The sequence below is a fragment of the Cimex lectularius genome, unplaced genomic scaffold (genome assembly GCF_000648675.2).
Source record: "Cimex lectularius strain Harlan isolate CLEC.00 unplaced genomic scaffold, Clec_2.1 scaffold48, whole genome shotgun sequence".
NCBI lineage: Eukaryota > Metazoa > Arthropoda > Insecta > Hemiptera > Cimicidae > Cimex > Cimex lectularius.
Window position 1 is genome coordinate 1763082 of NW_019392708.1, and position 25735 is coordinate 1788816.

At 33.4% G+C, this 25735-nt stretch overlaps 1 protein-coding gene across 3 annotated transcripts in view; it reads left to right on the forward strand.

The window, feature by feature from the left end:
• The window catches only part of LOC106672944 (potassium voltage-gated channel subfamily H member 2), a 330717-nt gene that overhangs the window by 126936 nt on the left and 178046 nt on the right, over window positions 1-25735 (forward strand). For all 3 annotated transcript variants that reach the window (XR_002910158.1, XM_024226299.1, XM_014404794.2), the window contains exon 3: window positions 24902-25045. Coding sequence is in view for 2 of the 3 variants with exons in the window: in XM_024226299.1 (XP_024082067.1) it covers window positions 24902-25045 (144 nt within the window). In the remaining variant the exon portion in view is untranslated. The remainder of the gene's footprint in view (window positions 1-24901; window positions 25046-25735) is intronic.

The following is a 25735-nucleotide window of genomic DNA, read 5'->3' on the forward strand; positions in this document are numbered from 1 at the left end:
AAAAATGTGTTTTCCTAAACTATTTCATTCTTGTCCACTCCTCACGACTTCAACATGTTAATTATATTGATGTGTTGTCCTACAATTTATTAATGTCAAAACCATCGATAAAACTATTAAATATTACTGATTCTTCGCAATTAATTATGGCAGCATCCACTAACTTCATTCTAGAATTATGTTTGCAATATATAATGAGGTCAGAGCTGAAGTTATTTTAAATCTCGTTTTGTGTGTGTGTGTGTTTGTATGTGCGTGTTTCAAATTCATCTCTTGATTACTTTTTGTACGACCGACGTTAATTAATGCTGATAAAAACACCCAATCCTGTGAAACACCACCTGCAAATCAAGTTAGTATTTAGGAAAGGATACGCTTAAATTTAATTTTGTAAACATGGCCCATTGAAAGTGACTGCATTTATAAGAAAAGCGTATTGAAAAGAAAAGGAAAGGCAATATACGACCCCAGCAGCTGGTGAAGGTAAAATATAATTTCACATTTCCATGAATTGATAGAGAGAAAGTAATAGGCGGAATGAATATCTTCCCCAGCTGTTTAATATCGTGTTTTGCACATTTACTGTGGTAAGACTGAATGAGAAAAATGTAGAAAAGAAAAGCTAAAGATTACTTGTTTTTTTAATTAATTTCGCGTAACGTAAGTTTCATAAAATTCCACTTAGTTACACTTAATATAGTTTGTGTAATGTTGTTTTGTTGTTTGCATAAGACCAAACTGGTTTGGTTCTATGAGAAATTAGCACGAAGATAAGGATAGCGATAAAAAATGTGGCCAAAAGGCCTTTGCCACCTCGACTTGACTAGATCTATTGTCGTCCTGTGTTTTTATAACTCACTGGCCAGCTTAAGGATGTTAATCAACCTCCATAGTTATGCTAGTGGTTCATTAATGTTGAGTCTTGCTCGCGGGTTTTCTTCTCCCCTTTGCAAGAATCTACACCTCATAGATACTGGCAAAACCATGAAACTTGTACTATAGTCTCCTCTTTTCCTTTGCAGTATCAGCACGGTGTTTCTTCTGTTTGTACTCCTAACCGGTGCATGTTGGTCTTCGGCGGTAGTGCCCTGTCAGGTGTTCAACCAGAATTCGGGTTCTGTTGCGGTAACATTCCAGAAATTTCGTTGTAAGTCTGATGGTTCTTCTATGATCCTCTCCACCTACAGTAATAGCCAAAAAATTAGCACTATGCTTACAATTAATTAAGGTTTTTAGTTGAGATAAAAATGTCAGTGTCACGAGCGGGATTCGAACCCACGATTTTCGACTAGATACGCCTAGATGGGGTTGAGATGGGAAGTTAATGTCCGAGTGGATCGAGGGTACGATAGCTCAAGTGGTAGAGCAGAACGTATCTATCCGAAGATCGTAGGTTCGAATCCAGCTCGTGACACTGACTTTTCTATCTCAACTAAAAACGTTAATTAATTGAAAGATATTAATTGGTCAAGCGGACCACGAAACTAGTGAATTTACTATGCTTACACTTTAAATGTATTTCCCTTACCAAACATTAACAAAATAAAACATTTTCCAAGTTAAATAAAATATATGAGTGCCAAAATTGGAAATAAAATCGGAAAATTTTATTTTATTCTAGTAAACTCAATAAATTACATTAATTTGTATTAAATCCATTATATTTAGTGGTCTATTGACCAAATTACTTCTTTCAATTAATTAATCTTTTTAAGTAAGGTTTTGGTTGAAATGAAAAAGATAGTGTCATGAGCGGGATTCGTACCCACGACCTTCGGCTTAATATGTATTGTCTATAATCTATAGTGGCATTCCAGGGTGTGTCCCAGTGTATAGTGACAAAAAAGCCGTTTATCGTGAAAATACGCTCGATAGGCGAAGGATCTAGAATTTTAAAGGATTTTTTTGGTGGTAGTAACACAAGAAAATAAAAGATACATAGCCCAGTGTTCTTGCATTGCCCCTAAATAATTGACATTTTTACCATATGGTTTTCATTGTTTGTCGTACTTGTGTTGCAAGGGTATTATCAGTCGAGTTTTTTTATTAGATGTATAAAAGTTTTTAAAAAAAGGTTAAAACCCTATTGGTATAGTAGGAAAAAACATTATTCTTGCTAAAATAATATTCATTTTGTGCATCCTTTAAGTATTAAATAAGAATTTTCCTGGCGAAATACACGTTATTTCTTGAATCGGCAAGGCAATTTTTCCGCCGATGTCTTATGTTTCACATAAAATTTAACACCTCTGGATTGCATCAATTTTCACAAAATTAGAACCGTCAGAAAGCGTAATATTGCTAGAAATGGTGAATGATGGAGTGAGTGCATCTATTATGTATTAAATCAATCTTATTGTGAGTAGGAACTATCTTTTTAAAAAAGGCGTAATATTGATTCTTTTAGCTCAAAGGCTAAAAATTTCTATTAAAAATGATTGAAGTTTTGTACTACTAAAAGGAAGAAAAAAAGGATGAAATAAACAATAACTCCCCCGACGTTATATATTACATCAATTAGAGTTCGTGGTTCGATTGACCAAATAACGTCTTTCAATTAATTAATTTATGTAAGGTATTGGTTGAGATAAAATGAGAGTGTCACGAGCGGGATTCGAACCCAGGACCTTCGGCTAAATACGCCGCTGCTCTACCAGCGCCAAGTTATCGTGACTTTGATCCACTCGGACACCAACTTCCCATCTCAACCCACCTTTCGAATTTTCCCTCCTTTTTGGCATTTTTCAAATGTCGTGTAATTTATTTGATTCTCGGCGACAAATGAAATGGTCGCGGAAAGCTTTAGTGAAGATATACTTCATTTTACTTATTAAATCCATTAGGGTTCGTGGTCCGATTGACCAAATAACTATTTTCAAATAATTAATCTTTATGTAAGGTATTGGTTGAGAGAAAAATTTTATATATTACATCTTCCGTTCTCTCCTATTTACGGAGGCTAGGTTTGTGCTATTACGTGTATTATATAAAATTTTCTAAAACTCTTGTTATGTTTCCTGTGGGTGAATATAGTCGATTCAATGTCATCATTACATTCGTAATTTGCGAAGCAAATTGAGACGGAATTTGGAAGAGGAAAATTTAAGAGAAAATAAATATTTTTTGATAAAAAAATAATTTCAGCAGAGCTGCAAAAAAACTACTATCGAATTGGTTTCTTGCTAAATAACGTATTTTAACAAGTTTTGCTAAGCCACTCAGTCTCTACGTCAAAATTGTATTTGGCATCTAGCCATCGTATGGGTTTTGCAGATAATGACATAACATAATTTGTGACCGGCGCATTATCCTATATATTATTTTGTTATTTGACATTAGATAACACGTAATATATTGATGTAATAATTATAAAATACATGCCGAACGCGAGTGGAAAACCGTATTAACAAAAACGATTAAACCTCTCGGTTCCAATATGCTATTAGCTAGAACGCTCGTACATGTGTCTAATATTTTTCTATCAATTGCACAATAACGAATTTCACTAAAAACAATGATCCCACATTTATAAATTATCCTTTTCAGTAAAATAAGTACACCATGTCACCTACACATGAATAAATACAACGTGTGGTGATTAGTGACCGTTAGTCGGTGATTATTCGAAAATCGTGAGATGCGGTCTGGTGTGATGTAGGTATCAGAAAAATATTTTCTTTATCGTGCCAACGTTTCGATCTTTATTGAGATCATCTTCAGGTGCTGGGATTTACAAACATTGTTTAAATTTAACAAATACATGTAGGATATGGAAAAAAGTGAATTTATACAATGCAAAAAATATTTTTTATATTCAATCAAAGAAGATGATCTTAATAAAGATCAAACGTTGGCAAAGAAAATATTTTTCTGATACCTACATCACACCAGGCCGCATCTCACGATTTCCGAATAATCAGCAAATACAATGTTCAAATGGGTGTTTTAATACAGTTTTTTCATATTCTTCTGAACTTTGAATATTCGAATATTTGAATATTTGAATATTTGTCTTTGTCACCGCTGAAATTATAGAATAAACGGTCCCGGTGAAGTAAAGTGGAAATGTTTTAAGAAAAAAATATCAATTGCGAATTGTAAGAAGACGGTTGGTGTTCACAGTGAAGAACGTTAACTTTTTTAGATCAAATATTAATTTCATATTAGACAAAAAATGTATCTTACACTTGTGACCTGTGTTCAAAATCATCCATCTTCAACATGATTTCTTGCCTCTTCCATGTTGGAGAAAACCGTCGTGTATAATTTAATTTAGATTATTGTCACGCTACTTTCTTGGTATGGTAAGAAATGTCTACGATTGTTTTTCGCAAATGAATGAAATGTTACAAAAACGAAGTGATTCGTTGAATACTATAATAAAAAGTTTTATCACGACTTTACAAAAATATCAACAAAACCTGGACATTTATTGCAGACTCATGATTGGTTGGCAAAATTAACGGGTGTTTTCTTCTTATCCTTTGATATTACTGGAATGCAATTTTATATTTTTTGCAAAGACGTGGACCAAGCCTTTATTATAATCAAGAAACACCCATTTTTGAAGAAAATTATTTATTACTATCTTATAGCCGCGCTATTGCTAATAGCTACTTTGTTTTCTTTTTAAATTTTGTATTATAACAATATAAGAGTGGAGAAGTAATCCATTATTTTTACTACCATCACAGCCCTATTCACTTTTCTTACTAGAGAGGAAACCAGAGAAAAAAGGCGATTGGTGCTTTAGGCGTCTGAACTGCTCGAGCATAAATTTGTTTAGCTGGGGCGAAGTGTCGAGAAAATCTCGAATTTGAAGGCATACGAGATTAATAAGGTTCAAAACAAAGTAAGGAGGATTCTTTGGACTGGAATGACTGAATTCTTTGGAAGTTGGAACATGGTTGTAGTGAAAGTTTCAACCTATTGTCATATTGTCTTTTGAATGATTTAAATCGTTTGTTCATTTCTTGTACTATTGAGTCAAGTATGGGCGTTCCAGAAAGTCTTTTATCGACATAAAGCCCCAATTGTGGACGAAATTGGTTGCAGGTGGAGGAGCAGAAATGTAATAGATTGGAGGAGAGGTGATAAGGTGAAGGGCGAAGGTTAGGTCCTGGATGTCTCTGAAAGCCACTAGGCTGCGTTTTTCTAAAACGATGTCGGTACTGTCTGCATTTGTAAGTAGTATTGTATCGGTATTAATAGAGCTGTCAGCAGTGTATACTGACGATAGAATTTGACCAAGGATGCTCCCTTGCAGAACGCACACTTCGTCATGATGGATGGGGAAGATTTAAACTGGAAAGTTTGGATAGGGTTTTATGATGAGCAGTAATACAACGGAAGAACAAGACAGAAAATGCACCTGGCAACATTTTTTACTTTCAAGGGTATATGTTTATGCAAGGTGAAAGGCACAGTAATTATTTCTTTGACTTGTGTGGGAGAACTTTATATATTCTATCATAAAAGTTCTTAGGTTAAAACTGACTAAAGAAAAAGTCATTAAAAACGAGTTTTTACGTCGTCCATATTTTTATTATACAAGAAAAGATTATGGTAGTTTGAATGGAAATTATTTGAATGTTTTGTTACTATCTTTAATTACGCTGATGTTGCTTTATTGGTTAAGGTAACCATTTATTGTTTTATTTTTATTATAGCTTAAATAAAACTTAATTTTTTGGAATTGGATTTTGATCAGAATTACATAAATATCTCGGTATTGGTTGTTGAAAATAATTACTAATTTTCAATTAATTAATCTTTAAGTGAGGTATTGGTTGAGAGAAAAAATTCAGCGTCAAGAGCGGGATTCGAACCCATTCGCTCTACCAATTGAGCAGCGGCGTATTTAGTCGAAGGTCATCGGTTCGAATCCCGCTCGTGACACTGTCTTTTTTATCTCAACCAATACCTCACTTAAACTTTATTTGGTCAATTGGACCACAAAACCTAATTGATAATTATTAATGTTGTGAAAAATATTGTTCTTACAATTAGATTGTTTATGTAGGGAAGATTTTTTATCAACATTGCCACATTAAAATGTAATTAATCTAACAGACATTCTTTTCATGTATGAAATGTATGTTGATATTAAAGCATTTGTTGCATATGTCGTATTGATTCATGATTCACTGCCGTAACAAAGCAGACTGAAGCGGAAAGGAATGGCGTGATAGCGTGCAGGAGACCGCACTGCGAATAATTATTAAACAAACCTTCAACGTTTTCGTAGAAGTTACCACCGGTCGAAAAAGTAGAATATAATGCTAGAATTCTGGTAAATGATTTACAAAGGCGGATCGGTTGTATGTTAAGGAAAGAACTTCGAGCTCTACACAACTGTCGTAAAAAAAGGGTGGATGAAAAAATTATGATGGTTTTTAAACCTCTTGTAACTCAAAAAAGCAATCCAAAATGGTTATTTTTATTTTATAATTACAATTATAATTTTATCGCATTTTTAGTAGTTTTACAGTACACTATTATATTGTCATTAAAACACATTTTGGGTCATTTTGTCCATTCAATTTAAATAAATTGTTGGCGATATTCTGTTACTTCAAGAAAATGAAAGTATCATCCTTGAATCAGAAATGGAAAGAGATTATGCATTATTATTATAAGAAGTATGTGACAAGTCCTACTTATAATCATTTTAATTTGTACAGGAAGTTAAATAATTGTAGCTAAAACTATAAAGTACAGAAGTTTCTTAATTTTTTACTTTTCACAGAAACTATAAAACAAGACAATTTTAAAACGGCTTCTCTGAAGTTATTGAACATTATTCAACACGTTTTAATATAATATTTCAACCAAGGGCATATCATTTTATGTTCCACGAGGGTTAACCGTAGTAAATTGCAGTTATACTCCCTTTAATCATATTCTTACATCGCTTATCAAAAATTAGGGCACAGGTTTTATTTAATAACGTTTAACATTTTATTTATGATGAGTAAACCCATCCATGAAAATTTTTCGAGCATTTTTATTGTGTGGAAAACAATAGAAATAAAAAAGAAAACAAGATAAACATTACCGAACAACGTTGATTAATGGACTTTATTTCGTTGAGCTTAAAAGAAAAAACAGGTTTTTAAGAGATACCTGCTACTAACCGACAGAGGTTCCATTCCACCCAATCTGTTCGTCGGCTTAATAAAGCTATTTAACCTCACTTACATTTTAAATGAAAATCTATTTTCCCAAAGGCCGTCGACTTTAACCATTCCAAGTGCGGTTAAAGTTTAAATGAAAATTTACGATTTAGCCCGGTCGGACGCCTTTACTTGTTTTTCTTTTTTTTCCCCCCCATCACGGAAACCTTTTAATGTAAAATGTAATAGATTCTTTAAATGTTAGACAGTTGAATCTTTTTGGTCTTAAATAATAATTGTTCGAAAAATGTTGGTATACATCATATACAGTAGCGTCACTATTATTGTGATTGGTAGATCACATGAAAAATAATAAATGGATGAAGAAACGAACTGGTCAAATACTACTCCAAAAAATAGTTTTTTTGGCCTTTGTTCTTACCAATTAGGTATAAATCTATTATAAGGATTAGCCGAGACTCCCTACAATTAATATTTCATTAATATTTGTTACTGTTTGCTTTTAATTTTATTTAGAAGTTTATTCTTTCGTCTTTCTTTTTCTTTTCTTCTTTTTACGAAATTTCTTCTTCTTTAATTTTTTCCTGATTTATTTTTTATTTTTATTTTATTAATTCTATTTTTCAATTACGCTCCCCAATTTAAATGCCAGTGTCGTACATATATTTCAGGAGGGTTTTATAAATGTTATTATTCTCCGCAGCCAACTATGATTTGTAATTGTATGGTTTATCTATTTCTCGCATTCTGTATAGATCTGTGAAAATTATTGTTTTGTGAGAATAATATTTTTTGTATGTTTCAAGCCTTCGAGGACGTGACATTTCGAGCATAACGGGGATTCCCTAACTCCAATACGCTGGAGAAAAACCAGTAAATTCCGTGCAACTTAGCCTGTTGACTATAGTGCACTTTTTGCCTTGTCTGTGCAGCGGAAGCGAGGAATTTTGGATATTTGGGGGTTTCACACTCTGATATAAAGGTTCTGATCAGATCTCTTCTCAATCTTTCTGCCAATTCCTCCATATTCTGGTGAGAAAAACATGTCCGAGCATTTTCAAATAGGATTGGTATGTCTAAAAGTTTCCTCTTTTGTGTCATTCTTTGCAAGATTATCAACTATCTCATTATTTTTTATTCCCGAATGTCCTCTAACCCAACAGAAATAAGTCGTCATTCTTTTGATAGAACCTATAAATTGCTAATAATTTGTCCTACAATATAGTCGGTTCTTGACTTTCTCAGAAGTGCCTAATACAAATATTTTTCCCACATTGAAATAAATTAGCGTAAAATAAACTTTTGAAAAGTATCAATTGAGTGTAATATTTATGACTTTATAGAAAAAATATTTCTTGTTTAATATGCAGTTTTCCAGTTGTGCTCATGATCATCGATGATGTTGCAATTCTTATTTTGTTATTTAATTCTATCTAATTTATTAGTTTGTTAGTTGCTTTCAGTATTTTTGTGTTGTTTTGTTTTTTGTTAATGGTTACATCTAATAACCCCCAACGCTCTTGATAAAAGTGATATTTACCACTGGCAAAAGAAAAGTACAAACGGAGAAAATTCTACCCAAATAATTTTTTTCATTTTCTCGATAAAAGAAAATTCTGCCGTCAATTTATGTCATTGTATTTACCAATATACAATTTTTCATGCTGAATATTAAATTGGAAATTAATACAGATAAATATGTTTAATCCTTAATCCAAAACAAGGATAAAGAATTTCAATGTTTACTTTTTACTCGATTTAAAATGTTTATTCAGTCTCATTTGTATTGTGAAGCAATAAAACGTGTAGTTTTCATCTTTGTTTTCTTCATACTGCTAGGTTTAGCGATGCCCGCATATTCAGTCGATATGTCCAAATCAGTTTAAGTAGTGTTTTTTAGAGTGTCAGATAGCTCTTTGCCGACATGTTAGATTTATACAGTAGTTCGAACGTATGTTTAATTCCTGTAGTTTTATTTATGTATATCAATCCCAGGTAAATCGTGCGTCAAGTTAGAAATGAGAATAGCGTACGCAGTCTGTTTTGGGGAAATGAATGCTGTCGAGGGATATTGTGTAAGAGATTTTGTTTCGTAGAGTAAATGTAACATGTGTGCATTTGTTTACATTGACCTTTATTCTCTAAAGTTTTCGGCAATTCGTTGGCCTAGTTCCTCCAAACAAATTGTACGATTGGGAACAAAGAGAAGCCCCACAGCTTATGCAAGGAGGAGTGAAGTTGATTTGAAGTACAGAAGAGGTACAGGTCCGACCCTTGGCAAATTCAGAATAATCGCCCTTCGAGGAAGGGGCATAGGATTAGGTTGGGTGTTAATAAGGACGAGCTTTTTGCACACATTTAAACTACAAAAAAAAAACACTCATAAATACAGAAATTATCAAAACTCTAAGTACATTATCTACTCCATTGAACCCACGATTAGAAAAAGAGGAAGGAACAATGAAATAATAATAATGAAAGTTTTCGGTAAGGAGAACTATGACGACAGCATAAGCTAGCGCTTTGACCTTACAACCAACATGAAGACAAATGTCTGTTTATTTAACTTATGGATATAAAGTAAAAATAGGATCAGACAATGTAAGCAACACGCCATACAAAATGGTCGCAAAATAAACATACTCTAGTACCTAGAAATATCAACCGTAACTGAATATATTAACAGTTCACATACATCTTTTACACTATTCGAAACATTGTACAAATTAAAAAGGCAAAGACCGACCAAAAAATAAAAATCTCACATTTAATCCACTAAAGCCAGTGATAAAACGCGCACCCCACCTAAAAGAGACTTGTCTTCACAAAAATCACAGAACCAATAATGAACGGCATCGACCAATTTACTGGTTCATCAGCACGCAGAATACATGGTGAAAGCTCTCAAAACAAACCGTCGCTTCAAAACTAAGGGAAAACTTCGTACATAGTTCTTTTCTAACAATAACTAATAGAATATGTTTTTAGAAGTTTTATGTGTACCTTTGTTTATATGCACGTAAACATACGTTAAAATTTTCTTATGACTTTCTTACGGATATAATATAAATTGTTCACATTTTATTTAATCTTAATTGTTAATACTTATTTATCGATCTTCACACATTTATTTATTAAACCTAACATTATACCAAGAAATGAGTCAAAATGTTGTGAAAGTAGGTCAAGTTTATTTCTTACGAGGCACCTATTTTATGGTTTTACATATTATTACAATTGGTCTCTCTCACGCCACGTCCTCGCTCTGGACTTGAATAAACTTTTTTAGGCACTCGTGTCACCATATCAGTTTTGATATTTTATTATCAGTACGTTTTTTAATTGAGACTCTTGCAACGTCATGATAGGTGTAAAAAAATATCTTTCAAATAAAATTAAAAATTTTTTAAAATTCAAACCGGTTGAAATGATGACAGTTTGATGATCCGCTGTTTGTTTTTGATGTTTTTGAACTGCAGATACAAACGGCAGAATCATCTTCCAATCAATTTATATTCAATCTACAATGCAATCTCCTTCTGTTCGAAAATTCGTAAAATATCGACAAAAATTCGATGGATGGGAAATCTGCCCAACATTCAAATCACTCTTGAACCAGTTACATTCACTGAAGATGACAAAATGGTTGAAAAAAACGGGGTTTGAGTTACTAGAGTCAAATAAACCGTGGATTAATATTCAACATCTATCAGAATAGTAATAACAATGTTTTTCATTCAATCGTTCGTTTAAATTGTATGTCTACCCTTTAAAGTTTAATTTATGGCGACAGCCGACACTCGCAATTCAACTACGACTACCAAGTGCCAATAAATGGTTTACACATGGCAGAAAAATGCTCGTTTTAGATCTGTAGATTTAAACAATGAATTGTATTATTGTATTATCTTTGTTATAAGTTCTAAAAAATGAGTCATTATTTTGTACTTGACAACATCGCAGCACTATGTTTTTCTCATTACTGTTTTACATAACGACAATCAACTTCCTACAACATATGAAGCTGTAGTAAAACCAATTTTAGACTTCAAACTGAAACATTAATTACTTCGACAGGGGGTTAAACGCCATCTAAAATTCTTAACTCATTGAAGAAGTTGAAATGGTTAACTACGCAGCAATAATTGACGGATCAGGGTGATCATAGGTGATTAAACTTTGCCAAACTGGCGAATCAAACTACGAACCTGTGCAAATTCGTCTTATTCTCATCTAAAATAAAAATTTGCATGTTTATTTTTATTACTTCATTAAACAAATTTAGACTTTAAAATACAATTAACTCAGCCGACCCTGATTAGTGTGGACGGTCAAAGTTCGGACAAATGTCCAACATGTGGCAGGGCAGAAACACACACATACACACACACACACACACACACACACACACACACACACACACACACACACACAAACAAACAAACAAACAAACAATATATATATAATATTTAATAATTTAAGTAGATTTATTGAACTTTATACATTTTTGTTTGTACATTTAAATTTACAAAAGACAATTAATTAGTCCGTCTGCCAGGTTGATGTTTTTTTTCTTAAATCAAATAATTGTACATATATCTTAAATAAAAACAGAAGAAAATGATAGATATTATAATGATATATACGATATACAATTTTCAGTTGTACTTCATTTTTAACGTACAAGTAAAATCGTGCAAGTTTCAACATATACAATAAGTTATTTAATCAAAATAACTAAATTAACACTAATAATTTACCTTTACGTTTTAATTTTCTTAGATGCATTGGTTGTTGTCATCTCTTTGTGTTGAGAATTGACGAGATATTCTTCTTTAGCTGCAGCATTTCCTTAGGTTCCGCTTCGTTCAACTTTCCATCCGAGTTGCCAGATAGTTGTCACAAATTCTCCGAGATCGTTTTGAGTAATTCATTGATCTTGCTAATACCATTTTCTCTATTATAGCTGAAACGATTTTCTTCCCAATCGAATTTATGATCCTGGACACATTGAGTTTCTCTAGACTGAGACCCTGGCAACTTTATTGCTTTATTCTGTACTTTACAGTAGAAGATTGTCCCTGATTTGGCGTTGTTTTTCAGTAAGATACCGAGAGAGCCCACCTCGTTCCCTTCAAGGTTTTAGCATTCTGGAATATGTTTCTTACATCAATTTCCATTGGAATTTCTGCAATGATTGGTCTCATTCCTGTTAATGATTTTTCAACTGGAAAGGCTCTATATATTAATATATCCTCTGTGCACGCGCTGGTCGGTCGCAATAAAATAAAATAAAATTAAATTAAATAAAAATACAAAATAAAATGAAATACAAAATAAAATAAAATACTATTGTTAACTGTGGCTTGATTTTCTCGACAACCAGGGAGGAGAGCCGTTTAATAGCTAGAACCTGCAATAACTCTGGCCAAAGATAAAACAGAATCCTAGTCTATTAATTACCTTCGGGGCTCCGTCCGAACCCTGTATGATGTGTCGCATTAAGGATGTGGGAGGAGACACTCGCGCTATTTTGAACGCGATAATTAACAAAACGAAAGAAAAAAAATGCTTTTTGAAAATAAGAGAAAAACTGAAGGAAAACTAAAAGAAAATCACTCTTGGAGGCTAATTAATAGAGGACTGTATGGAAGCGAGACGGAAGCGAACAGGACTAGAGCAGGACTAGGCAGCAACAGGACAGGATTGTGGGGAGGGAACAGAGCTAGGATAAATTCTAGATTAGCGGCATTTCGGAAACAAAATAAACAATTATAATTCGTGATTTTTGGCGCGAACATCCTCTCTCGCTTTTAATACGGACACACAAAACATTTTGACCTTGTGAATTGCTCTCAAACTCCTTGCATTCTTCTCCTCGCAAACCATGAAATATGATTTTTTTTCGTCTCCTGTGATAAATATTCTAGTTGTTGCGCGATCATTTGTTGATTTCTTTTTGTTCCTTCAGGTCTGTCTTTATTTCAATATTCTCCTAAATTATACTCTGGAGATTTGCGCCCTTAGCCCTCATATCGGTTTTCAGATCGGCCAATCTAGAGTCTAGAATTTCTGTAAAAACTGATTTAAGATGCCTTAATAGAGAGAGCCTGCCTGTGCGTCCTCCTCAGTCATATTTAACTCTGAGTTATGCCTTTTATATTGTTGATGTTTTTCCTCTGGTGAGCAGCTTTTTTTCCTTTTAATCGTTGAGTTGGGAGGGTAAAGCCTGTAAGGTTCCGACCTTTATCCATATGTAAACATTGATATCGTCCTAACTATGAGCTATGAGTAGGAGATGTTGTTACCTTTCTATTGATACGAGATGCACGTTTTTCCGGCGATTATGGAACCCGTTTTTGCACTCATTTTATATATTTACTTATTTTTAAAATTAACAAATGACATATACCGAGCCTATTCCAAAATATTAGAGACTTCAAAAGTCCTTAATTACCACTTATTTTAACAACGATTTTGGAGCGACACAAACACGTCCGTACTCGACCGGCTCAACGACCAACTATATATATATATATATATAATGGTTGGTAGTTTCGGATGGGATCTTGTAACTAGTTAAAAAATAGAAAATTAATAAAATTATTCAAATAAAATACAAAACTTGAAATTGGGTGAATTTTTATAAAGCCAAGTTCAATTTACAACTACCAGTTACACGATAAATTAAAATGATCGAGTATTCAAATTTCTGAAGCTGAAATAACTGATAAAACTATTGCAGCAAAAACTGTGTAATATTGGTTATTATGTATGACCGCAACCATGTACAGGGTATTAAAGGGTTAAAAGTGAATAGTGCCATGGTGGATTTTACTAGGTAAAACATAGTTCAGTGCCACCGGAACAAGGTTTCTATCTTTTTAGAAATTAACATTTTTTCAATTTATTTTTATTAAGTACTCAATTGTGGCTCTGGCTCGGGCAATGATTTTCCCATCAAAATTTTTGAGGACTTCACCACAGTTCCCGTATTTTCTACTATTTTTATATTTTATATTATTTTTTATTCCAAAGACATACACACGCTTTACCTTTTTTAGAACTTTTTTTAGTGAAATATACCTTTTTTAGATTTTTTTTAGTGAAATCTTCTTTGCTATGTTGAAAAACGTGATATCGAACCAAAGGAGAGTAGCCACCCAAGAACATCGTACATGTCATATTTGGAATAAAAACATTTATTAATTGGTAACATCAATCAGATCCATATCCTTTCCTTCTTTCCCTCATGCCATTTTTCGTGATTTCAAAATTTAAAATTTTTTATAGGCTGTTCCCCCGTTTCGAAGGATGTGCTGTGCTCTGCAACTTTAAAGGTGGCCATTCACGATCGCTCCAAGCAGTCCAAACGGAGCGATGCCGTTCCAAAAACCACGTCAATGGCAAAACTGAACTGGCGTGCCCGGCTGTGCCGAATATTCGACCGGGCCAAACTCCATCGCGCCACTCCAAATATCTACGGCGCGACGACGGCATGGCGCTTTGGTGAATGGGAAAATCTGGCGTGGAGGGTGGGGATTTTGGCGCGGTGGCCTGGTCGTGAATGAGAAAACCCTCTTTTTTTGGCGCAGTCTCCGTCTTTCTGTCCCTGAGCAAACATCTCCGTCGTACATTCTCAAAAAGTCAAAAACGTTTATTCTTTATTGGTAATGACATCCAATCGAGATTTTATTGTTGAGGTGATTGAATTGTATGAAAGTGTACCATGTTTATGAAAGTGGTGGACAATGATTATATTACCACGATAGAAATAAAAGAAATTCGATCCTCAACCAGTTGGTCGACGTTTTCAAAACAAAGGATACAAATGCAATGAGAGATGCGGTATTGATAACCCCTAACAATGATCAGAAATCGTAGTAGAGAACTTAAGTTCTTTGTAGTTCATCCCTGTAGCGAGAAATCGTAATGTGGTTGCCAACCTTTCATGTAGTGATGATTTCTCTCATGACTGTCTTTTGTTTTCTAATCAAGGGGGTAACAAGCTGGAGTAAATATAAATAAGACGTTAATCTTTTTTTTGTAAGGTTTTGGTTGAAATGAAAAAATAGTGTCACGAGGGGATTCGAATCCACGACATTCGGCTAAATACGCCGCTGCGCTAACCACTTGAGCTATCCTGACTTCGATAGTTCGATCCACTCGGGCACCAACTCCCCATCTCAACCTACAACCTTTCGAATTTTCTCTCTTTTTGCCATTTTTTGGTGTCGGAGAGGATCGAAGTCACGATAGCTCAAGTGGTAGAGCAGCGGCGTATTTAGCCGAAGGCCATGGATTCAGATCCCGCTCGTGGCACTAGCTTTTTCATTTCAACCAAAACCTTACAAAAAAGATTAAATAATTGAAAGAAGTAATTTGGTCAATAGAACACTAAATATAATGAATAAATAAGACGTTTCATCCATCCTTAAATAGTTCCTCCAATCAGCGGGTTCAAGGGAAAGTTCTTTCATCAAATTGATATGGGTATTACGGCTTCTGTTCAGGAGCCACTTCTTACACCATTTTATCTTCGATTTTTTGCTTTTAATATGTAAATAAACTGAAGAGTAGCACAAGAGTTCGTCATCCATTTTGAGAAGGTAATTCACTGGTTGACGTTCGGAGCGACTGGCTATGGAGCGGTCGTGAATGCCCCTCAAATTTCAAATGGAGCTGTACGGCTTGGCGCGGTTCCATTTGGAGTGATCGTGAATGGCCACCTTAAGAATTTCCCGTATGTTAAAATCTAATGGGGTCCAACAGGGCACTTAGCCGGCTATGCCTCGAGAAGAATTTATGTAATTTTTGTTACCAACTAATAAACGTCTTTATTAAAAATATGACATGTACGATGTTCTTGGGTTGCTGTTCTCCTTGGGTTCGACACAAATTTTTTAACCTTTTTTTCAAATAAGGCAACTTTGATGAAGTTCCTAAAAATTTTGTTGTGAAAGTCTTTGCACGAGTCAAAATTGAGTATTTAAAAAAAAAGTCATTGGTTATTCTTTGAGCAGCTACTGTGCATTCGGAAGCGAAAATGTTTCAACGGAAATGCTGTTATCTTGTGAAAAATTCGATGTAGTTGCAAAGGTCAAACATAAGTAAAGGTCAGATTTGTATTTTAATACCGCTTAAGTTGAGAAATTACGATTTTATGTGAAAAAATCTGATTTTATACTAAAATCACAAAAACGTTAATATCTCAGGAAAGAGTCATCCAATAAACCTCGTTCTGATGGCACTGAATTACGTTTTATTTAGTGAATTCACCAGGGCATATTGACACTTAACCTTGTCACACCCTGTATATAATAGTAGGTGGACATCTAGACCAAGGAGCAGCTGACCAAGGCTATGAAGGTTGATTAAAAATCTGAAGCTGGCTTGTGACTTAAATAAATCTACTTAGGTCGAAGTGCAGAAAACCTTGTGCCGACCTCTTTTACATCCTTTCTATGTTTACATCTGCAAATTTTGTATTACGTAAATATTTTCTGTCTATGCTGAATTTGTCGTTTGAGTCACTTGTAGGAGAGGTTCCCAGGAACAACACTCCTTCACACTAAAACTTCGTCATTTATTAATCACTGAAAAGGACTCGAGGCCACTTATTCTTCAATCATCTTGGAACATATTTTGGTAGGGTTGAAAGTGATAACTGTCGCATTATAAGATTAATGTGCGATTAATCAGTGATAGATTATTATTCATTAAAAAATACACCTAGCAGGTTTTGATGAGGTCATGTAGAAACGGTATGGTTTAATAAGCTAGAAATAATAACTAAATTTAAATATCGAACTAGATGAATCGAAGGACTATGAAGTTTACAAAGAACCTAGGATAAAAATTCATGCTATTCACTTACGCGATAGGTTTTTTGCCTTTTTTATTGGATTGGGACACCTCGAAAGGTTGTCATTCTCCGACTGTGCCGACTCTAGGATCTATACTTAGAGGAGTTCACCTACCCTGGCTGGGTCGCTTGTATCCCCCATAAGCCGGATGCTTAGGAGATCGACGCTTCCTGGCCCACGGGGTCAGGCTCCGGCTAGGTTATTTCACCTCCAACGCTTTGTAAAATATGATCTATAACTAACTAACATCTATAATTCTGTCGCACAAATAGATATATTCACATCTATGTACATTCAACTCATTCTGTTTAATATACGTCCATCGACCTACATAAAATAGTAATAAGCTAATCTAAATTAGAGTCGATGGAGTACTTTCATAAATATGTCCCATATTCCATAAATATCGACCTTAAACACGCACACTCGCTGGAGGGGCCATAGTGACGCTATATTTCACGTCAGCCCGTACAACTCACATGCACTGAAAAAAACAGATCTATATACAAGAAAAAAAATCCCACGACCTCTAAACATCGGAACAGACCAGAAACTTGCTACTATCCCTGAGAACCATTCTTAAATTCGACGCCATACATACAGGTTCTCTGTAAAGAGCCAAGGCATGACAAGCTTTTATTATTGGACATATCGAGCAACCAACTTATTATGTTATTTTACCTCGTACAGTAAATGAACTTTAAACTATCAGTAATTGATTTATGCAATGCCCATCAAAATAAATAAATTAAAAAAAAACCCGACCACCTAGTTTCTGCAGGAAAAAATGGCAATATTTGGAAATGCATATTTTCTCGGCCTTTTAAGTCACAGAACTGCGCTAGGTCTTATTTTTTCAAAAATTTGACGCTTAACAAGAAGGAATTTTAAAATGTTTTTCTAGTTTCAGTCATTCATCTGTAAATTCAAAAATTCGGGAGTATGTTAATTTTTGGACGTTTTACAAAAACTTGAAATTGAGCTGTGGAGCCAGGAGACGTCTGGCTGAATATTCGTGCGCCCTACAGCGATCGATAGGAAATTTTAATGATCTTTCAGTAGGCCACCTCCAGATTGCCCGATTTCTCATCCGTTTTCGAGTTATTCGCGATTTTTTGGCAAAAGCGTGGTTTTTACGTGCTCATTTTCCAAACAATGAGACCTCGCATGTCTGTGAGTTGAAAGGCTGAGAAAATATGCATTTCCAAAGTTGGCAATTTTTTCCTGCAAAAACCAGGTGGTTGGTTTTTTTAAATTTATTTATTATGATGGGCAGTGAATAAATCAATTAATGATTGTTTAAAATCCATTTACTGTACGAGGTAAAATAGCATAATAAGTTTGTTGATCGATATGTCCAATAATAAAAGCTTGTCATGCCTTGGGTAATTGCAGAGAGTTTGATACTTACTTTCGATAAGCAATGTATTTGGATAAACGCTATCAAACTGAAGCCAAATTTAGTATTTTAGTTCTGGATGTAAATATTTTAAGGAAATTAATCAATTTGTAAATTTTAAATAATAGCGAATCTTTTAACTTCAACTGTTACTATAAATTGCAACAACTAGACTATTACAGAAATGTCAATATCCAATATTATTAAAAGGTTTTCTATCGGATTAGATAAGCTCTTAAATTAAACGATATCCATCCACTGGGGAAGATATCGTAAAAGTTTTGACTGAATCAATCTTGCGTGAGCGACTGAACTAATCTCCATGTTTCTCAAGAACATTCTCTTATCAGTAGGAAAAAAAACGCCTTTACCCACCATTACTCTTCCTCATCAACACGGCTCTGAGTATCCGTCTGAAATGGTTTTTCTATATCAGAATGTGACCTTGTGTGTGAAAACGATCCAGAATATTTGAACAGCCGATTGAAGAAAAGTCGGCGTGCGAGAAAAAACAAAGCCCGGGAGCCATTCGTGTTGATTAAATCCGTGGCTGGGAATAAGAGGTTTAGCGGTTCTCTCTTTGAATAGAATGTTTGTTAATAACGGTGGTTTACCAATCCTAAGTCCGACCGGTCTGTCAAGATTACAACATTATCCTTTAATCAATCTTCCATGCTTGTGTTGAATCAATTTTCACTTTGAAGAAAAGAGCAATGTTTTTCAAGAGCGTGCACCTATCTCACATTCTCTGAAGCTAAAGCACGACGTTTCACAAAAATGAAATTATTTTTAAAAAAATTATTAATTTTTTATATTTATTTTAATCTGTTACATTCTCAGACATACAGATGGGGTTCGCCTTCACTATATACATACACGTAATAATAAAAACAATAATAATGATACACATTTGTAAAGGAAATAAAACAAATTTACCCTGGCATTTCTTACAATAAAGTGCAATAAAATTATTGGTAATATTTAACATTAAAAGATATTATTAAAAAAAACATATTTATCCTGGCATTACATCCGATAGAGCCCACCAGTAATAATATCAATATACTTGTTTAGATATTGTAATGAAAATAAGACAAATTCATCCTGACATTGCATGCAATGATTATTTGGAGATAGTGAGATGCGGTCTGGTGTGAAGTAGGTTAGAAAAAAACGTTTTCTTTATCGTGCCAACGTTTCGATCTTTATTGAGATCATCTTCAGGGCTCAAAGTGTTTGTTTTCTGCGTAGTTGTGTCATTCTTGTATACCATGGTGAGAGTCGACTCTCAGAAGAGACGATTGAGAAGAATGACACAACGACGCAGAAAACAAACACATTGAGCCCTGAAGATGATCTCAATAAACATCGAAACGTTGGCGCGATAAAGAAAATATTTTTCTAAAACCTACATCCCACCAGATTGCATCTCACGATCTTCAAATAATCTTTAACTAACGGTCACCAATCATCACACATTACATAAAATATAACACACCATTAATAGTAATAATGTACGTTTATAAATATTGTAAAGAAAATAAAACAAACTTATCATGGCAACATATAATACAATAGAAATAATATTAATAAAAATTTGTAAATATGATAAAAAAATTAAACGATTTAATCCTAACAACCTATTAAAAATTGTTTCTATATCTTAGAACATATATATAATTTAGTTTCTTTAGTTTACTTGTGTCAGACACAGTGAGTTGGTTTACAAATTTATCCTCATTGTCCTGAATTAATTCGGGGAATGTAATTTTTAATATATTTTTCTGAGAGAAGAAAGAATGGACAGGTCAACAATAGATGTGCTTGGTGATCAAGTTATTTTAAACGGCAAAATTTACAAGGGTGTTAAAAATTAAATAAGTGTATCTCCTGTTTAAATATATTTTAAATATCGTTTATTTGCAAGTTTCAATTCAGCAAGTACTAGCAATTTATTGATATGAGCATTAGCGTTTATATATGGCTCATTCTATGTTAGAGTGCTAATTTTTCTATAGGTCGTATTTGAAGCGGCTATTTAAGACAAATTCAATATCTTTATTCTTCTTTTCTATCTTCTTTTCTTACTAAATTGTTTTATGACATTCTAGGTAATTTTTACAATTTTCTTTAATTTTTGAATAATGCAATTTTTATACTGAGCACCAAGCAAGGCGTGTTCTAATTTGAAGGGCATTGTACATAATAAAAATTGTATGTATTATTTATAAATGAATTATTAAAACTATTTTATTAAAGCTTATGAGCCTGCGGGGGGGTTATATTTTTTATAAAAATTTCCTTTTTCATTTGTACGTTGCCGATTTTATTGTAAATCTAAGTAACGATCTAAAGGTAATTTTTTAAAGTTAAAATTGGAGCTTTTTAAATTTTAATAAATTAGCACGATCAACAAAACTTTTAGCTTTCATTTTTCAATGATTTCATCAATATTTGTTGTCGATTCGTTCTTAATTTAATTTTTTATTTATCGTGATACATTGATTTTGATGTTTCTCTGCTATCGTATTTAAAATATCACTTAATAAAGTGAACACTCATCCTTCTTGTTTTTAAAATGTACACTTTTTTTAAAAAATTTCTGTCTACTATTAATTGTCCAGTTGGTAATGTTTAGCAACATTATTTCAATGCATCAACATACCTCAAGGTCTAATTTCACCACACGTCGATAGGTAGAGAGGACTGAGAAGTGTTTAATGGAGAGCTATTTGGTATTCCCTCATGACAACCACCAAACTGTATTATTATACAGGATCCTCTTTTCATCCTTGCGTCCATCTCTGATGGTTGTCTCTCCTCCTCTTTTAAAGCAAATCATCAACAGAAATGGCGTTTTTGAAATTGCCTCCTGTCGATGATTTAAGTAGCCAACGACTGTTACCAAACTGTCATCATCGGATTTTTCTATGCAAAAACCATCTCCGTTTAATCTTACCATAAAATTCATTCGATTTTTCATGTAAATATACACAATAACTGAGGTAATATATAAAACAGTACATAGAGATTGGTGAGTATTGTTTAATGTCCAAATCAAAAAACTACATCCAACTATTGGGTTGTCCGGAAAATAATGCAGGATTTTAAGTTTTCATTAAAAAAAATCTATATAAAATATTCTGTTTACGTTTACAGGATTACTCATTNTTATAAGTTACCAACACGTTGGGAGAAATGTATTGAGAGTATGGGAAATTATTTTGATTAAAGAACATTGCTTTAAAGTAACTAGTTTCTTTTTTTTTTGTTTAATACCAAAATCCTGCATTATTTTCCGGACAACCCAATATTTGAAAAATTTTCAGCCATCATATTACTAAACTAAACTAAACTGGTTCTCAGCACAGTCCTAATTTTTTAAGCCTTTTTCCACTACTCGTCGAAATTTAGTCTAATATAAACTTCAAATATACAATGCATAAATAATAAAAAATAAAACAAATATAGATATATTTTCTAATGAAGTTTATGCTATTGATTTTTCATAATTTTTACGGATTCGCTGTTACTGTTAAAACAAACCTCAGTATTTTTTTAAACTACGTATCAACGCTATCCATCATTGTCGACTGGTCGGAAAGATTTTGTTTGTTTTTTAAATTTCAGAAATGAATAAGTTGAATAGCAAAGCAAGTAAGTCCATAGTTTCTACATAATGAGTCTTGACCAAGGGTTGACGCTGACAGATGCTTAAGATTAAGTATGCCAACACCTGATGGATGTGCAGCACTGTTCAACCTTAATTAGGCATCGTCGAGGAATCCGTCAGATTATTAATGGTATAAACTTGCCTGAGCCATGGCCCACTCTTTTCCTAATTACTCTTTTCTTGTTCTTCCTGTCTCTTTCTCGAACCAATTCTTGACTAATTGATTCCATTTGTTTAATTTTGCCTTTACATATTGAATAAATTTAAGCCTTGAGGATTAAACGTTTAAATTATATTTTTTAAAGTGAAATTTTGTTATTTACATCGCTATTTTAATTAATAATAACTTAATGGACATAGGGTTGTAAATCGTTTTCAACATGTGTTTATTTTCTTTAGGAAAAGTCTTTTGATTAAAAAAAAGACCTGGTCGATGGAAGACGAAATCGATAACGCTAGAAATCGTTGTTCAACGGACAGGGGTTATATAACAATCCGTCCACCTTTATTTCAGAAACTTCAAAAATAGTTGTCTTTAATGTTTTTCTGACCTTGAAATCAAATCTAGTAAATAATAATTATAAAAGTTAATAAATCTACGTTTTTTGAAATGTATACTGAATCGATTAACATTACTCTTAGTAGAACAGTTAATTATATTACTGTCATATTATTTAAACTAAAATCAAAGTCATTTTTTATGCATACAAATTTAAAACAGTTAAATATGCGCAGAATCGTAAGAATGTAGAAGTTGTCACAAATTGTTACGCCCTGTTTGTGTATGCAGAATATTTACACTTAGGAATATCAATGTAAATATATAGCCAAAAATAGGTTATTTTATGTCTGTTTTATTTTATTACACTGGTATCTGGTGCGGAGCTTTACTGCTGTACATTTCTGCACGGCACCATTTAATTCGGCTCTGTACAAAAAAAAAAAAAAAAATCCATAAGGGTCGCGGCGTGAGTAATCTCTCGCGTGCTTAGCCCGGCTTTAACTTCATCCTGCCACAATATTGCTGAGATACCGTTTCATTTCCCAGAACCTAAACGATAATCTGTGCCAATTTGGAAGATATAAGTGAGATTCGTTCTACACTTTCAAGGTGTTTGTTGTTATTATTTGTTAAGCATTATGTTATCCCTTTCGGTGTATTGCTGCTATCGTCGAGACGAGTTTCCCAAGCCAGAGAGGAAAATGTGTCCTCAAATTTTAACTATCGTCCAATTCACTTGAAAGATTCAATTACTGACCTAAATCCTCCCGGACTTCAAGTGGCCACAAGTCTCTTTCTTAAGGGCCGAAAGGAATTGGCTTCTCGATTTATACTCGCCCACTTGTGAAAAAATTTCAAAAATATGCCCAGTGGAAAAATTCTTTTTGAATTAAACAATATCAAATTGAATACCTCTTAGAAAATCGCTCTTCCGAAGCATTCCATCCCGAAGAAAAAATACTGGTCCAACTATTTTTGCCTTATTGTTTTAGAGAGAGCAAATTTTGCTATATTATTGCAGGTTTTTATTCCATTTCATTGAAAAACCCCATTGGCCCTTACAAAGAATAATCAATATGAAGCTACTGCAATCTAACAATTACCTCCTTTATTCCGGAATAACCCCTTTTATTCAAATGGACCGCAATATCAGATTGCGATAATCTGAAAGACAACCGACTAATATATTTTCATTCTCTTTGACCCATTGTGACCCTTATGAAATATACATCGTTTTCAAAATCCGCAGTAAAAGCGAAAATTTACTTTGGAAATCGTTATGTTTGAACAAAAAAATCAGGGATAATATTTATTTAGAGGCGAGGATTTATCACTTATTCGGATTTCCAATCCATAAACCGGTAGCGTGACTCTCCGGGTCTTAGGGGCCTAAAAGTCCCGACCGCAATGAGTTTGACCTTTTTGTAAACACTATTTTGCGCCTCCGTTCTCTCAATCAATAATCAATAATCATTTCACAGTGTTTTCCTTTATTTATCATTCTAGTTTATGGGATCGATTATTATCGATTGCCTCAGGTGGCTTAGTTCGGTTGATTATAAATTAAAAAGGAAATACACCATGGCATTTCTCATTTCACAACACTTCTATTTTTTGGTCGTTTTTTTATTTTAAGTTGCAATAAATATCTTTACATACATATTTCTATTATCTATCTTATTCTAGTAAGCCCTTCCTTTCATTCATGTATGTTCTAATTTTTAAAGAAATTTATTTATGTTACGGCGGGCGTGGCCGAAGAATACGTAGTGAAGTTAAAACCAGATTTAAAGATTAGGTATTTGATAGCTTTTCTTTTAATCATTTCTAAATGATTTGAATGGGTTTGTAATAAAGTGAGCGAATAGACGACTAAGTCTAATAAAATATTTTTATTGCATAAACACTTGTAGAGTGAGACGTCATAAATTTAATGCAAGTTATTGATCATGTAAGAATAATGATCCTCAATTGTACACTTATTAACAAAGGATACCAACAAATCAGTAACCAAGTAGGTCTTAAGAGGGACATCACCCGTTGAGTATGATAGGGAGTATTGTTTCGAGAAGGAAACATTTTTTTGCAAAAAAAGAAATGTAATGACATTTATGAAGGTTAATAGAAAGCCTGTTGAGTGAGCACTAGTCTTAAAAAGCAGAAATATCTTTTTGCCACGGCAAACAATCATTAAAGAAAAAGATAAATTTGTAGATTTAAAGACACTTTAGAAAATGTTATTGAATTAACATCATTTTATAAAATTCTATAAGCAAGAAGCTGACGAAACAATATATTATTTATTTCTGTTGTTTTATGTTGCAGGAACCAAGTTTTTATGCAGTGAAGTCATAGCTCCCGTCAAAAGCGAAGTGGACGACATATGCCTTTACATTATCAACTTCGAGGACCTGACCTCACCCTCGAGCCCTCTAGATGATACTACGCATAACCACAGACTCAGTAAATGTTAGAAACTTCTGCACACTCTTTTTCCTATTTCAACGTTCACGATCATGAATTTTTAAATCTGAATTGATATGAAATAAGGCTTCAGACATAAAGATGGTCATGTGATTCCAATAGATACACTAACAATCTAAAAAACTTAATAGTAAATTATTATTTACTAAACTTTATAGTTAATTGGCTAATATTAAAAACAATTCAATTTAAACTGAAATCATGAACTGAAAACAATATTGGAAAGAATATAGGAGGCTTTTTGTACAGTACAACGATTGACTGTTGGAGACAAGACAGTCTCCTTGTCCTTATTGAGAGTGTCTTCTAAGTAGAGATTTTAAATGCCAACTGAAAAAAAATTAAGATTAAAATTAAAAATTCATCTTCCATGCCAGTACATTTTACACTGTTCTGTAAACAGAGGTTTCCGTAATCGGAGTTTTAACGTTAAATATAGAGGCAATATCCGCCCTCAATATCTATTGTACAGAGAATTTCTTTCACCTTTTGTCCAATTTTTGTTAATGTGCAAATGTATTTGTTTTTTCTGTAATAATGACATACACGACATATAATTATTATTATAGAGAAAATACCGTAATTTTATTTGGCCTCCTTTAAATACCGAAATTGTCAAAACAGTTGTTCACCTACAGAAACCTTTGTCGATTTTTAGTGAAATATTATTTTCCA